The sequence below is a fragment of the Perca fluviatilis genome, chromosome 2, assembly GCF_010015445.1.
Source record: "Perca fluviatilis chromosome 2, GENO_Pfluv_1.0, whole genome shotgun sequence".
Classification (NCBI taxonomy): Eukaryota; Metazoa; Chordata; class Actinopteri; order Perciformes; family Percidae; genus Perca; species Perca fluviatilis.
This window is the reverse complement of record NC_053113.1, coordinates 10341291-10356032: the sequence shown is the minus strand read 5'-3', so window position 1 is coordinate 10356032 and position 14742 is coordinate 10341291. Positions and strand designations below refer to the sequence as shown.

The window sequence follows — 14742 nt, the reverse complement described above, 5'->3', positions numbered from 1 at the left end:
CTCCACTTATTATGTCTGAGATGTTGTCTGTATTTTTATCTGTCTTGTATGGCTGTTGAGCCAAAGAAAAATGTCCACCTTGGTGGACATTAAATATTTATTCTATTCTATTCTAATCACGCGATTAATCGATTGACATCCCTGGTATTAAGCATTATATATTTAGTGAGAAGAGACCAATAACAACCCATGTTTGCTGTCATGTGTTTTCCAGGCCAGCAGAAAACAGAAGCTGAGACGAGTGAAGAACAGTGAGATTTAGGATCGTGTTGTCGTGGGTTCCAGGTCTGAAGGCCGGAGAGGATGAAGAGGCCGGGTCAAAGGTCAAACAGAACACACCAAATATTTGTAAAAAACCACAGACGTAAAGGGGGACAGATCGCTTTATAAAAATATGAGATACAAGGTCTCTGCCCGGCAGCGACAATATACAGAATACCAAATGTATAATATTAATAATATTTTATTACTAGTGAGTAGTTGAACAGAAGAATATATAAACACCATTCTCACTTTTTTGTTTGGTTTTATCACTGATGCTGTTGTTTTAGTTTAATAAACTTTAATACAAAAGCTACTGCTTTGTTTTATTGATTGATTTTATGATTTGTTACTATTTACTTCTGACATTCACCTTTATTTTTTTAACTGGTACAATACAACCTTTACTAAAGTACCATAAATAACAGGATGTCTGTGTGTTTTCAGAGCTGCTCTTTGATTCTTTCTGGATTTTATGCACTTTGCAGACAAACACAGCTGTCAACAGTCCTACAAACAGCAGATTTTATTTCACCAACCTGCTGAATCAAATTATTTTTATTGAACTCAGCTGCTAAGACATTGTCCTCGACATACTTTACGGGGGGATGATGGGGGTTACAACCCCCTCCAATAATCAGAACTGGCCGGGGTTATGAAGTCAAAGAGTTTAAATGCTGTGGCAAGCAAAGATTTGTTAAGATGTGCATAATTCCTAAAATAAAACATCCTGAAACACGTGTAATGTTTATAATCTTTAGGTTTTTAACAATACAGCAGATTCATTAATCAATAATAATACTATTTACATGAAGACATTTGCACCATAACTTGATGCAGAAAAGGCACAAATCGTTGAAGAACGATTCACCAGAATGCAGGAAATGAAGCGGTTGATGCTCTAAATTTCCTGGGGGACGACCCAGACACCCCGGTTATTATTTATCCCCCCTAATGCTGAAACAAACATTTTTGTTACGGTAAAGCACTGGAGGTTGGACCCAAAAGAAGATGTGACACAGGAAATACGTTAAAGTGATTTAAAAAAGATAAATATATACAGAGAATAGTGCAGGGGGCAGGGGGGGTGTTGTCTCCTGGGGGAACCAATGGTGAGTGGTGGGTGCAGTTCACTCTCCAGAGCGTGCCCAGTTAATCAGCGTCTCTTGTTTGTGGCGTCGACCATGTCCAAATGGCGTCTTCCAAAGTCCATCGAACAATTCCAACTCGTGGCAAATTTCCTTGAATCCAGAGAGAAGCAGGCAAGCAAGTAGGCAGGTAGGATTCCAAAACAGGAACAGGAAGAACCCCAAAAAACAGGAATTACAGGGAACAGGAATACCGAGGCACACACGGGTAGACTAACACACACACAATGTCCAAAAACAGAAACAATGACCTAAGAACAGACAAAGAAAACACAGAGACTATTACCCCGTTTACACGTACATGGCTATTTTGAAAAATTTAGACATTTCCCTTTGTTTACACGCAACGCAAACGGAGAATTCGCCTCTGAAAACGATTCTTTTTAAAACCTCCGGCCAGAGTGGAGATTTTGGAAAACTTTGTTTGCACGTTTGCATGTAAACTGAGACAAACGGAGGTTTAGGCAGCTGAGAGAGAGAAAGAGGAAGTGATTGGTTGCTGTTGTTGCTATTTTCGGGATTCTGATTGGCTAACGTGGGCTTGAGCTTCTCGTTACACCGCCAACTACACGGATATATACACGGATACATGTAAAGGAACACTTTTCTGAAAACTGACAGCTGTGCACGATGCTATTTTTGAAAACAGAGAGGTTGAAATGTCTGTTTATGAAAATAGCCGGCCACGTGGAAACGTAGCATAAATACACAAGTAATCGAGGGTTAACAAGGGTCAGGTGACACAAGGGTCAGGTGACACAAGGGCTGGGAAACAGGTGAAAGATATCAGACAATCACAAAGGTGGGAAAGTCAAAAGACAGGAATTAAAACAAGACAAGACAAGACAGAAAACCAGACTACCAAAATAAAACAGGAAACAGAAACATACACAACCATGACAGTTTTGGCTAGATAGGTGGAGATCTCAATCTTAAAGTTGACTCATGTACTCTGGACCTGCAAAGCCTTGTAAGTAATGAGTAGGATTTTAAAATGCATTGCAAAATAAACTGCCAACCAATGGAAAAGATACTAAACCATATTTAAAGCAGAAAAAACAATACACATAACTCTTGTAAATGGGACTAAGTTATAATTTGAATAGTTTCCCCTTCAGGCTTCACACTTTTGCCGGTGCCGTACCAAAAAGTGATCACCTGCGTTTATACACTTCCACAACTTACATGACAAACTGTGTGTTTCTGGATGTATTGGCCCTTTAAAAAGTTATTTCAACAGGTAAAGTAAAGTTCTGGGTGGGCAATGTTCCATCAGATATAACCCCTCAATCATTAAAACAAGAACTTTTGAGGCAGAAACAGCCTTTCAAAAACAAAGTAGGAGCTGCGATCACTTTATGGTAAATGCAAAAGTTTATGGGTTGTATTGCGTCAGTAAAAAAAAGGTATTTCTACAGGTAAAAAGTTCTAGGTGGGTTATAATCTGTCAGATAAAAGCATTATGAATGAAATCAAGTTATTTTGAGGCATGACATCAATCACTTTGTAGCACAACACCTGTCCACAGTCCAGTTCTACTAAGTAAATGGTACTGCATTACCTAAAATTATCTTATGAACATTTAGCAGTTATTGATGAAACATTATGAGATGTCACTTGAACTGGCAGCTTCCTGTTGGCGAACGGAGAAACCACACAAAACCTGATGAGGAGATTAAAAGATAAGAGAGGAAACTGCACATCCGAGGAGAGCTGAAAGACACATATAAGATCAAGAGACAGTACGTGAAGACGATAGAGTGGCAGGCGACACACCAACTGGACATGGGTCGTGTACTGGTGCTGTTCATGTTGCTCTGGAGCTCAGGTAGGACTTCAGCCTGTTGAATTACAGTACAGCTGCCCACACAACACAAGTCTGGATTGTTGTTGTTTTTTATGTGCTTTTTCTATATACTTTGATTAATTAACTGTCGATTGTTTCTGGATGTTTGAGTTGAGGACAGCTCCGCTTGTTATCGTTAGGGCAATACAAAGTTAAAGGCCAATAACCGATAGCCTACTTTATCAAACCGTGAGTGAATGTGAATGTGTGTCATAGGCCAGGATGGGAAATTAACTCTCTGAGGACAATGTTTATTCAATGTGTCTAGTAAAGCTATAGTGCGTAGTTTCTGTCGCCCCTATGAGGAATTCTAAGTAATGACGACAAAACTGTTGGCGCGTCCACATGATACAGCACAAGACTACTGTGACTGTGCACTGGCCACCCCACTCCTCCACGCAGTTGCAAAGAAGACACGGAGGATTTTGAAAACATGATGGACTCTTTATTATCTTCACTCGAGTTTCTGAGCGGGAAAGTCGCCGGAAGTCACAATCTTCTGAACATAGTCACACTGAGAAATACAGACACTTTTGCAGGTGCCGGCCAAAAAGTGATCATCTGTTAAAATCTGATTGCTCTCAGTGGGAGGGTGTTTATACACAGCTGAAAGACACATATAAGATCAAGAGACAGTATGTGAAGACAATAGAGTGGCAGGCGACACACCAACTGGACATGGGTCGCGTATTGGTGCACAACCAGTATAAAAAGGCAGCATGGTAGCCTTGATTCTATGATTCACCATGGTAACAACCACAAACAAATGGGTTGGCGGAAATACTCATGCGCACAAACAGCGAGTTTGAACGTGCATTTTGTTAAAAAAGCAAGACAGCAGCTGCTGCTGCAACAGAGAATTGGTGTGGGAGAAAATTGCTGCTTGAGTCAATGCGTAAGCATTAACAGTGTATTAATTTCATATTTAATCATAGTTAACTTATAATATTACTGGTGAAAACTGTAATTGTATTACACCTATAATTTCATTTAGGTGCAATCCTGCGGGCGAAAAAGTAAACTATACTAATCCCATTCTGAGGCTGCAGCATCATGATCATTAACAGAACTACAATTTATAATCATTTATTTCTTTTTAATGGCTCTCACTGGTTTGTGTCCAGGGAACACTACAAAACGTTTAAAAAACGTTTCAGAGCGAGTCTCACTTTTCTGACGGCTCTACATACAGTGGCTTTACTATTACAGTATGATCCGTTACACTGTTATATAGAAAACTGCCGTTTGCAAAAAACGTAATGCGACACAAAGAATCTGCGTGGATGTTAGAGCCTGTCCACGATGGTTGATGTTAGTGATATGAGGACGGATAAGGTATCTACATATCTGATGGACTGTGATTAAAAATACCTCTCAAATCGGTTATGTGGAAATGAAAATACATCTATAGTCGGGACTCAATATCATCTCCCGATGTAAACTCTCTGTGAATTAATACAGCTTTTTCATCAACGGGATCGTCGACAAAAAGACATGACATGTTTGATAAAAAACGTTTTATAATCTGCCTAACATAAACCAATATGTTTTTTCATTCATGCAGATAACAAACTGCATTAAAATGTGCCTGATACAGACTGAATGAATGAATGAGGAAATGAGTTTCTCTCATTCTCCTCCCTCTCAGAGGGAGGAAACTCAAGGTTTCTTGAAGAAAACCTGCTCCCGACCAGGGGCCTATTGCACAAAAGTAGAATAAAGAAATCCAGGATAAGTGAAAAAGCGCAGCTTGACTTAGTGTGATCCACTCATCGCGGCTCAATCGGTTGCACGTTTGCCGAACCAGGATAAGTAGGTGAAGCTATGTCAAGCCAGGTGTACATAGCTGGGATAAGTGCACGTTCACGGATTTATTAAATAGACCACGGTATCGATCACAGATTTACTGATCCAGCAATGGAAAAGAAGTGTGCAGCTTCACCCGCTGAGCAGCAGCTTCTAATGGAAATTTACGAGGAGGTGAAACATAATATGCAAAAAGGGAAATACGGCTGTTATCAAACGGGAAAAAAAGCCGACAGACAATAGCGGACCGACTGAATACGTATGGATTTAAAAAAAATCTACTTAGTCACTCCACTCCACAATTGCTTTAATATGCTTGTTTTATGTGTTGGTTTTATTGCTGTATATGTTTTTATGCACTAAATGTGCTGGTTTTAGTGTAAAGTGTCTTTGAGTAGCTTCTTGTGGAAGTATGATGATGTGAAACACATTATTGCCTGTAAAGCTGTATATAAATAAAAAAATAATAATTCTTGTTCCTGGGAAATTTATTAGGACTAGGCTTAATTTCAAAGCTTATTCATAATGCGAGAATATGTTTTACAAGCATATGCACAGATCTCCATAAGCTATACTAATTCTAAATATCTTTCTATAATATATGTTCATACAGAACAAGCATGACTGGACAAAAACTAGAAAAAGAAGTTACTTCAATAAGTTTCTGTAAAACAATGTAGCCTGTTATTATTCATGTTTTGTTTTTTTTTCTCACTCCCAAGCTTCAAGATGACAAGTGACAGCCCCAAAATAAAGAAGCTTTGTAGCATTCCAACACATTCTCACTCCCATTCGGTAAAAAAGGACGTTTGATCAGGTGCCATTGTCGTCGTTATTGATGCAAAAAGTCCGCTTTTAGAGTCCGCTGCACGGTGTGGGAGGATCCCCTGCCTCCCGCGTTTACGCGGGGGGGCACATTTCATGGGGACAGCAGCGGAGGAAAAGCCCATTTCCTCCGTATCGTCCCACTTTTTACCATTACCATCTCAACAACAGTAGTAGGATTTAAATCAAACTCGTGACAACAATAGTGACAAGTAATGCATGTTAATAAAATGAAGCAGAACACATTCAGAAGACAACGGAATAACTGTTAAACACGTTTATTTCGGATCAGAGCGGCAGCTGATTTAACACATCAGACTCCAGGATTAATCTTAGCCTGGCTGTTAGCCTGCTCTGGACCAGGCTAGCTGCAAAGAATAAATCGCCATGGTTACTTGGCTGGGTTTAATTCAACCTGCTTTTGTGCAACCAAGTCAAAGCTAAATTCATCCAGGATAACCTGAATATCCCGGCTTAATCCCTTATCCTGGTTTTGTGCAATACCCCTCAGGTTAGGTTCACAGGCTCAGTTACCATAGTAACTGACTCTGAGGTTAAGTTACCTCTCAGACCCCAGAGTTTCCCTCATCTCAGGGTTAACAAACTCAGAGTTTTCACTAAACCTGCTTTCTGGAACGGGCCTCAGGAGGAAAATTCTTGTATGTTTGAGAAGTGAAACGTGGTTCCTTGCTAATTATGATTAGTGTCGCTATGTTATTCTAACAATTAAGCAATGTTGTTCAATATCTTTGTATTTCATATGAATGTACAGTATACTCTGCCATTTAGGCTACGAAGGAAAGTGTGTGTGTGTGTGTGTGTGTCTGTCTGTGTGTGCCTATTGTAGGGTGAGACTGAGGACATGCAACAAAACCATAGACTGTACAAATGGTAAAATACAGTTTATGAACAAACCCTTTTACAAGGCTTTAAATACAGTGTAAATATTCAGTCCACAGTCTGAATTCTATATATTTACTTATTTTATTTTACAGTAGTAAGCATGAAGCAAGGTCATGGTGAAAATTCTGGGTTTATTTAATTAAGACCAACCGTGTATGACCGTGAACATAGACCGTGTATGTGTGCATGTATGACATATTATACCCCTAACACTGTAATAGGCAGCATATTGAAGGTAACAGAATTTGCATTCACTTTAAACATCAAACCGTATTAAGGGAATTTGCTGCTGGGAGCTGATCAATAACCAGATATATACAGTTAACAAGTTACGAGCACGTAACAGTGGGATATATATTTGTGTGATTTAAATGCATTAAAAGACGATGGCCGCCATTTAGATAACGTTATAGCTGTAGCTTCGTAGCCTAAATGGAAGAGTACATACATATGAAAATAAAAAAGATATTGAACAACATTGTTTATTTGTGACAATCACGTAGCGACAGTAATCATAATTAGCCAGGAACCATGTTTCACTAACTTCTCAAACATAGAAGAACTTTCCTCCTCCGGCTCCGTTTGTCAACAACACACTCACTTCCGTTGTTGCTAATGTGTTTGTTTTATAGTTTTAGTGTTTGTGTTGTAGCTTTTGCGTTTGTGTTGTAGCTTTTGTGTTTGTTTTGTAGCTTTAGCGTTTGTGTTGTAGCTTTTGTGTTTGTGTTGTAGCTTATGCGTTTGTTTTGTGGCTTATGCATTTGTGTTGTGGCTTTAGCGTTTGTGTTGTAGCTTTTGTGTTCGTGTTGTAGCTTTTGTGTTTTTGTTGTAGCTTTTGTGTTTGTGTTGTGGCTTTTGTGTTTGTGTTGTAGGTTTTGTGTTTGTGTTGTAGCTTTTGTTTTGTTTTTGTAGCTTTTGCGTTTGTTTTGTAGCTTATGCGTTTGTGTTGTGGCTTTAGCGTTTGTGTTGAAGCTTTTGTGTTGTAGCTTTAGCGTTTGTGTTGTAGCTTTAGCGTGTGTGTTGTAGCTTTAGCGTTTGTTTTGTAGCTTTTGCGTTTGTGTTGTAGCTTTAGCGTTTGTTTTGTAGCTTTGCGTTGTAGCTTTAAGCGTTTGTGTTGTTGCTTTTGCGTTTGTTTTGTAGCTTTTGCGTTTGTGTTGTGGCTTTAGCGTTTGTGTTGTAGCTTTTGCGTTGTAGCTTTTGAGTTTGTGGTGTAGCTTTAACGTTTGTTTTGTAGCTTTAGCGTTTGTGTTGTGGCTTTTGCTTTTGTTTTCTTAGCTTTAGCGTTTGTGTTGTAGCTTTAGCGTTTGTGTTGTAGCTTTAGTGTTTGTGTTATAGCTTTAGTGTTTGTGTTTGTTTAATTTCGCGTTTGTGTTTTATGCTTATTAGCGTTTGTTTTGTAGCTTTAGCGTTTGTGTTGTGGCTTTTGTTTTTGTTTTTAGCGTTTGTGTTGTAACTTTAGTGTTTGTGTTGTAGCTTTTAGCGTTTGTGTTGTAGCTTTAGCGTTTGTGTTGTAGCTTTAGCGTTTGTGTTGTAGCTTTAGCGTTTGTGTTGTAGCTTTAGCGTTTGTGTTGTAGCTTTAGCGTTTGTGTTGTAGCTTTAGCGTTTGTGTTGTAGCTTTAGCGTTTGTGTTGTAGCTTTAGCTTTTGTGTTGTAGCTTTAGCGTTTGTGTTGTAGCTTTAGCGTTTGTGTTGTAGCTTTAGTGTTTGTGGTGTAGCTTTAGCGTTTTTGTTTGTAGCTTTTGCGTTGTAGCTTTAGCTTTGTGTTGTAGCTTTAGCGTTTGTGTTGTAGCTTTAGCGTTTGTGGTGTAGCTTTAAGCGTTGTTGTTGTTAACTGCGTTGTAGCTTTAGCTTTTTGTGTTGTAGCTTTACGCGTTTGTGTTGTAACTTTAAGCGTTTGTGTTGTAGCAGCTTTTAAGCGTTTGTGTTGTAACTTTAAGCGTTTGGGTTTGTAACTTTAAGCGTTTGTGTTTATGGTTTTAGTGTTTGTGGTGTAGCTTTAGTGTTTGTGTTGTTTTCTTTTGCGTTTGTGTTGTGGCTTTAGTGTTTGTGTTGTAGCTTTTGCGTTTGTGTTGTAGCTTTTGCGTTTGTGTTGTAGCTTTTGTGTTTGTGTTGTAGCTTTTGTGTTGTTTGTGTTGTAGCTTTAGTGTTTGTATTGTTTCTTTTCGCGTTTATTTTGTGGCCTTTGTGTTTTGTGTTGTAGCTTTAGCGTTTTTTGTTTGTATCTTTTGCATTGTAACTTTGTATTTTATTTATAGCGTTGGCTTTTGCTTTGCGTTGTAACTTTGAGTTTTGTGTTGTAGCTTTAGCGTTTATTGTTGTAACTTATGCATTTTGTGTTGTAGCTTTCGTTTTGTGTTTGTAGCTTTACGTGTTTGTGTTATAGTACTTTAGGCGTTTGTGTTGTAGCTTTTGCGTTGTAGGTTTAGCGTTTTGCGTTGTAGCTTTAGCGTTTGTGTTGTAGCTTTTGTGTTTGTGTTGTAGCTTTTGTTTGTGTGTTGTAGCTTTTGCGTTTGTGTTGTAGCTTTTGCGTTGTAGCTTTAGCTTTTGTGTTGTAGCTTTAGCGTTTGTGTTGTAGCTGTAGCGTTTGTGTTGTAGCTTTAGTGTTTGTGTTGTAGCTTTTTTGTTTGTGTTGTTGCTTTTGTGTTTGTGTTCTAGCTTTTGTGTTTGTGTTGTAGCTTTTGCGTTTGTTTTGTAGCTTATGCGTTTGTGTTGTGGCTTTTGCGTGTGTGTTGTAGCTTTTGTGTTTGTGTTGTAGCTTTTTCGTTTGTTTTGTAGCTTTTCAATTTGTGTTGTGGCTTTTGCGTTTGGCTTGTAGCTTTTGCGTTTGGGTTGTAGCTTTTGTGTTTGTGTTGTAGCTTTTGCGTCTGTGTGTTGTAGCGTTGTAGCTTTTGGGTTTGTGTTGTAGCTTTTGGGTTTGTGTTGAACTGTCTCGACCACTGTACATCTCAATGTGCTCTACAAAAAAGCTTCTTGGACCATTAACATCCGCCACGATGGTATTATGCTAATTTGCATAATGTGAAAAACAGTTAAACAAATAGAACTTTGTCCAATTGTGATTCTATCAATACCAAATTTGGTATACAGCCTTGCGGGACTAAGATACACATTTCTCCTATAAACCAGCTAGATTGGTCATAAAACATGGCTGCCATCAACCAAAGAACTTCTTAAAGGGCGGGGCGTAGCAGGGAATTGACCAGGCGCTTGTTGTGTTGCAGCCTTGGAGCACAGTAAGTGGCGCTCTAGTGTGACTTTATTTTACGTTGAAAAAGCCCGGTAAAACTGCAACCCACCATTGAATCAAAATAAAACTTTCCTCTTATTTGTGAAATAAGCATGTGACCCGTTTCAACTCATGTGACACAGTGAATCCTTAGGATAAACTGTGTATGTGGATAGCCTTAGTGACTTACTTACATATAGGCCAGTAAGCAGTGGGGATTTATGTTTGCTAATAATATGTTGGATTTATGTTAAGACTTTTTAATTGAGAAAACTTTCAATAATTAACAATAATTTGGAGGCCTCCCTGTGCTGACTCTGAGGAGCCCCTAGGGGTCCCGGACCCCCTGTTGAAGAGTTTATATTCTTTCTAAATTATCTTATATTTAAGTTAAACTTGGATTCATTTATTTATAGTCCACCTTCAAATACAAAATGTAGGAATATTTTTTTGCAGCATTGCTACTTTAAGGATCTGAATATAAAGCCCCTACTCACCCAGAAAATGATCATATTTTGATACAGATTGTGCGAGCAGCTCATAGCGACCGAAAATCACGTTTCTTGTTAGACGTGAACCTCTCGTGGCTGTAGTAATTATCGTGAGAGCAGTTTTTAAACTGTCAGTTTGTGTTTTGATGGCTTGTTTGAATAATAACTGTAGATTATTAGAATTATGTTTCTACTGTAACCTTTCTGCCTGACCTGTCCAGAGCAGGACACAGTTTTCATTTATTTATGTTTTTTTTAGGATTCCTCACAGGTTTCCAGACAGAGGAAAAAGGTAAAACGGAGAAACTAGATATAAATGAAGAATTACACAGGATATTATTTTACTAATTACTCTCTCGTGGCAAAGAAACTCTGACTTGCAAAGATACATTTTTGAAAAGGTTCTAGATCAAGGTTTAGTACCGAAACGTCACCAGTTATTAAAGTTATCTTTGTGGGAGCGTGCCTATCTTCCTGAAAATTAGGCCCTACGTTTCCACAGCCCTATGTTCCCACAGTTCAAAGATTTTTTTTCAAAAATTAGGCCCTACGTTCCCACATTTCCTTTTCAATAAATTTGTATCAGATTTTATCCCCCTTTCTCCCAATTTGGTAGCCAATTACACCCACCCTATTATCCAGTAACAACGGACTACAAATGGAATGTAACCCTAACTCTAACATAGGGGCTAATTTTCAGAATAATCTTAGAAATGTGGGAATATAGGGCTGACCCCATCTTTGCAAGTTAGACAGTGTGCGGGAGTATCTTTTAAACCTTTGACCTACTCATCCCTCTCCTACACACCTGTCTCAAGTAATAGATGTGTGAAATATTTCTCTGTACTAATTACTCTCTCACCTGTGTTCAGATATTGATGATATCCGGTTATTGGGAGGATCCAGCCGCTGTTCTGGTGTGCTACAGGTGAAGCGCCAGGCAAAGTGGTCAGAAGTGGATGATCAAAACTGGGACCTGAAGTTAGCAGACGTAGTTTGCAGACATCTGGACTGTGGCTCTGTAGTTCGAGCTTCATCAAAAAGACGTTCACACTCATACCCTTTTAGCAGCATCACACCTTCCTGTCTTGAGTCTGAAACTGGACTAAAGAAATGTTTAACAAAAAGGTCTATCCTTGAGCTTACAAGTTTGGAGATCATCTGCTCAGGTAACAACAATCAGTAACACAAATTGTGACGTCAGGTGGAAGTTGTAGGTAGCCGATACAGAGCTCCGTCAAATAAGCAGTAGTTCGTAGTTCAGTTTACCTGATAAAGGGGACTTTGAACCGGTTACAGGGCACCCGAGTTGCTGGTCATTTTGGCGGACATTAGAATTAAGTTTAGATGACAAAAAGTGGGTGTCATGCAGCGACGACAGTTAAGTTTAGGCAGCAAAATGAAAAGTTAAGTTGAGGTACCAAAATGAATCAGTCGGACAACTCATGATTGAAATTTTTACTATAACAGCAGAATATTGTATTTGGCGTAGAAACTCCGACCTTATCACTCTCTGCAGATTATGTTTACATGAGATATTGGGGAATGATGATAAAGTAGATTCCCCCTGGCCGAAGCCTGCAGGTGGATGCTGGGGTGGTGGTGGGGTTTACAGAGCAGTCAGCAATACGGGAGCAGGGCAGCAGTGCCATTGACGAGCAGCTTAAATAGAGCGCCACATGTCTATACAGCGGTGCAGATCGAGTTGCCTGCCTGAACTAGCTCGGAAGCGTTGCCCCATTTGAGGAAAAAGATCATGGTTTGGATTAAAACACTCCCAAGGAACACGCATTTCCTGTGTGAAAATCTTGTTTTCCCATGGAAGCTAACTCCGCTCCCGATTTGAAAGCGTCGATTTATGACCCAAACATCCACCCTGACCTCCCCTCCACACGGCCCACAGCATTCATTTACAGCAGCAGTTAATGTGGTGCATACAGTGAAAAAAACGTGCAATACATAGGAAAAACAGTGCCTGACTTTTCATAGCTATATGTACGAATACTTCTGGTTTTGCAACATAAGGCCCCAATCAAACAGAGTGTTTTAGCAGCCTTGGGTGGATTTTTGTAATTGTTGTCAATGAGAGTGACGTGTTTTGCTCGCTGCCCTGAGTGCCCTGAATGCCTTGAGTTGAAAAAACTTCAACTCAGAGTCCCACAGTCTTATTGCTGTTTATCTTCATTGTATTGTAATGTGTCAGTGTTATTTTGCCATGCCATATATTTTTATAAACTTTCAATTCTCTGTCTGCATGTTTTTCTGTCTCTCTTTCTCTTTCTCTGTCTGTCTGTCTCTCTTCTTCAGACTCTGTCAGGCTGGAGAATGGGACTAGTCTGTGTTCAGGCAGACTGGAGGTGAAGTCTAACCAGTCTACCCAGCCGTGGTCCTCAGTCTGTGAAGATGACTTTGACCTGCAGGATGCAGAGGTGGTCTGCAGGGAGCTTGGCTGTGGGTCTCCTTCAGTCCTCCAGGGGGCGCTCTATGGAGACATGGAGGCTCCAGTGTGGACCAAAGAGTTCCAGTGTAGAGGCCATGAGTCTGCTCTGCTGGACTGTGACAGCTCAGATAGAAACACCTGCTCTTCTGGCAAAGCTGTTGGACTCACCTGCTCAGGTAGAAGAAGAGCTGTAGCTTTGAATTGAGTTTCTATTCTAATAAATGTAGCATGATCTATTTTGACCAATTACTCTTGTCTGCTCAGAGCCTGATAATTTCCAGTTGGCGAGAGGATCCAGTCGCTGTGCCGGTGGACTGGAGATGAAGAAAGAGGGAAAGTGGAGTAAAGTGTATGTTGATGATCATTTTGCCTGGAATCTAAAGGCAGCAGATGTAGTGTGTAGACATCTTGACTGCGGCTCTGTTGTTTCAACAGGGTGGAAAAAGATGAATTTAAACACAGAAATATGGAGGATTAGATCAACTTGCCTTCAATCCAAGTCTGCAGTTAGGGAGTGTATATTAACAAATTCTTACCCTTCCCCTTCCAACCTGGAGATCAACTGCTCAGGTAACACCACACCAGGCAATACTTCAGCTATCTGTAATCTCAGTCTTTTCGCTTGCATTTACATTTCACAAATGCTTTTGTTCAAAGGACGTCCAAACGAGCTAGCATCCAATCTACAGTAGATCCAGGAGAAGTCATCAAGAATAAGAGCTTAGTTTTACATTCCATCTGACAGTGCAACATGGTTGCAAGTGCATGAAGCAATGCATAGGTTTATGGGAAATGAAACGGCAGCATTGAGTAAGTTATCTTACTCAGCCAGCATGGAGAACTACGCCTGGATGTACCCGACTCAGAATTAATTCAGCTGAATCAGATTTGGCTGTTCAATACGAATATGAAAGTGCTTTGTTTTATGACCCACCCATCCACCCTGACCTTTTCCCTAAGCAGTCCACAGCGCTTTGATACAGCAGCAGTGTATGTGTTACCTACAGCTGTATGACTCATGAGCAGCCTGATACGTTGGACATTTTATATTCTGGTTGGGCAACACAAGGCCCTGATCAGACGGAGCGCGCTTTATCAGCCTTGGGCAGTTTTTTCAAGAAAATTGAAGTGTTGTGCTCAATGCTTTTGCCCTGCTGAGCGCCTCATATTTTTCTACTCTATGCGCCTTGCATTCTTGCAGGAGTGCCCTGAACGCCTTGAGTTGAAAAAACTTCAACTCAGAGAGAAAAAGTGCCCAAAGCCAGTGATTTGGTGGTTGCCTAGCAAAAATAATAAAAACACCCAACTGCCAGCGCTATTGTAAGGTGTCAGTGTTATTTTGCCATGCCATACTTTTATACACTTTCAATTCTCTGTCTGCATGTTTTTCTGTCTCTCTTTCTCTATCTCTCTCTCTCTTCTTCAGACTCTGTCAGGCTGGTGAATAGGACTAGTTTGTGTTCAGGCAGACTGGAGGTGAAGTCTAACCAGTCTACCCAGTCGTGGTCCTCAGTGTGTGAAGATGACTTTGACCTGCAGGATGCAGAGGTGGTCTGCAGGGAGCTTGGCTGTGGGGCTCCTTCAGTCCTCCAGGGGGCGCTCTATGGAGACATGGAGGCTCCAGTGTGGACCAAAGAGTTCCAGTGTAGAGGCCAGGAGTCTGCTCTGCTGGACTGTGAGAGCTCAGATAGAAACACCTGCTCTTCTGGCAAAGCCGTTGGACTCACATGCTCAGGTAGAATAGAGGAGCTGTAGCTTTGATTTGAGTTTCGATTTTGATAAATGTGGCATGATCTA

The 14742-nt window shown here is 40.2% G+C and overlaps 2 protein-coding genes across 2 annotated transcripts in view; both read left to right on the top strand.

Annotated features, from left to right (window-relative positions):
* Nucleotides 1-3193: 3193 nt before the first annotated feature.
* On the top strand, nt 3194-13651 carry LOC120574326 (scavenger receptor cysteine-rich type 1 protein M130-like). The gene is made up of 4 exons (XM_039824632.1): nt 3194-3237; nt 11378-11674; nt 12813-13121; nt 13210-13651. The coding sequence occupies exons 1-4, from the start codon at nt 3195-3197 to the stop codon at nt 13635-13637; spliced, it is 1077 nt and encodes a 358-aa protein (XP_039680566.1). The 5' UTR covers nt 3194; the 3' UTR covers nt 13638-13651.
* Nucleotides 13375-14742, top strand: part of LOC120551206 (deleted in malignant brain tumors 1 protein-like) — an 85048-nt gene continuing 83680 nt past the window's right edge. The window contains exon 1 of the mRNA XM_039788453.1: nt 13375-14680. Within this exon, the coding sequence (XP_039644387.1) occupies nt 14290-14680 (391 nt within the window). The 5' untranslated portion in view covers nt 13375-14289. The remainder of the gene's footprint in view (nt 14681-14742) is intronic.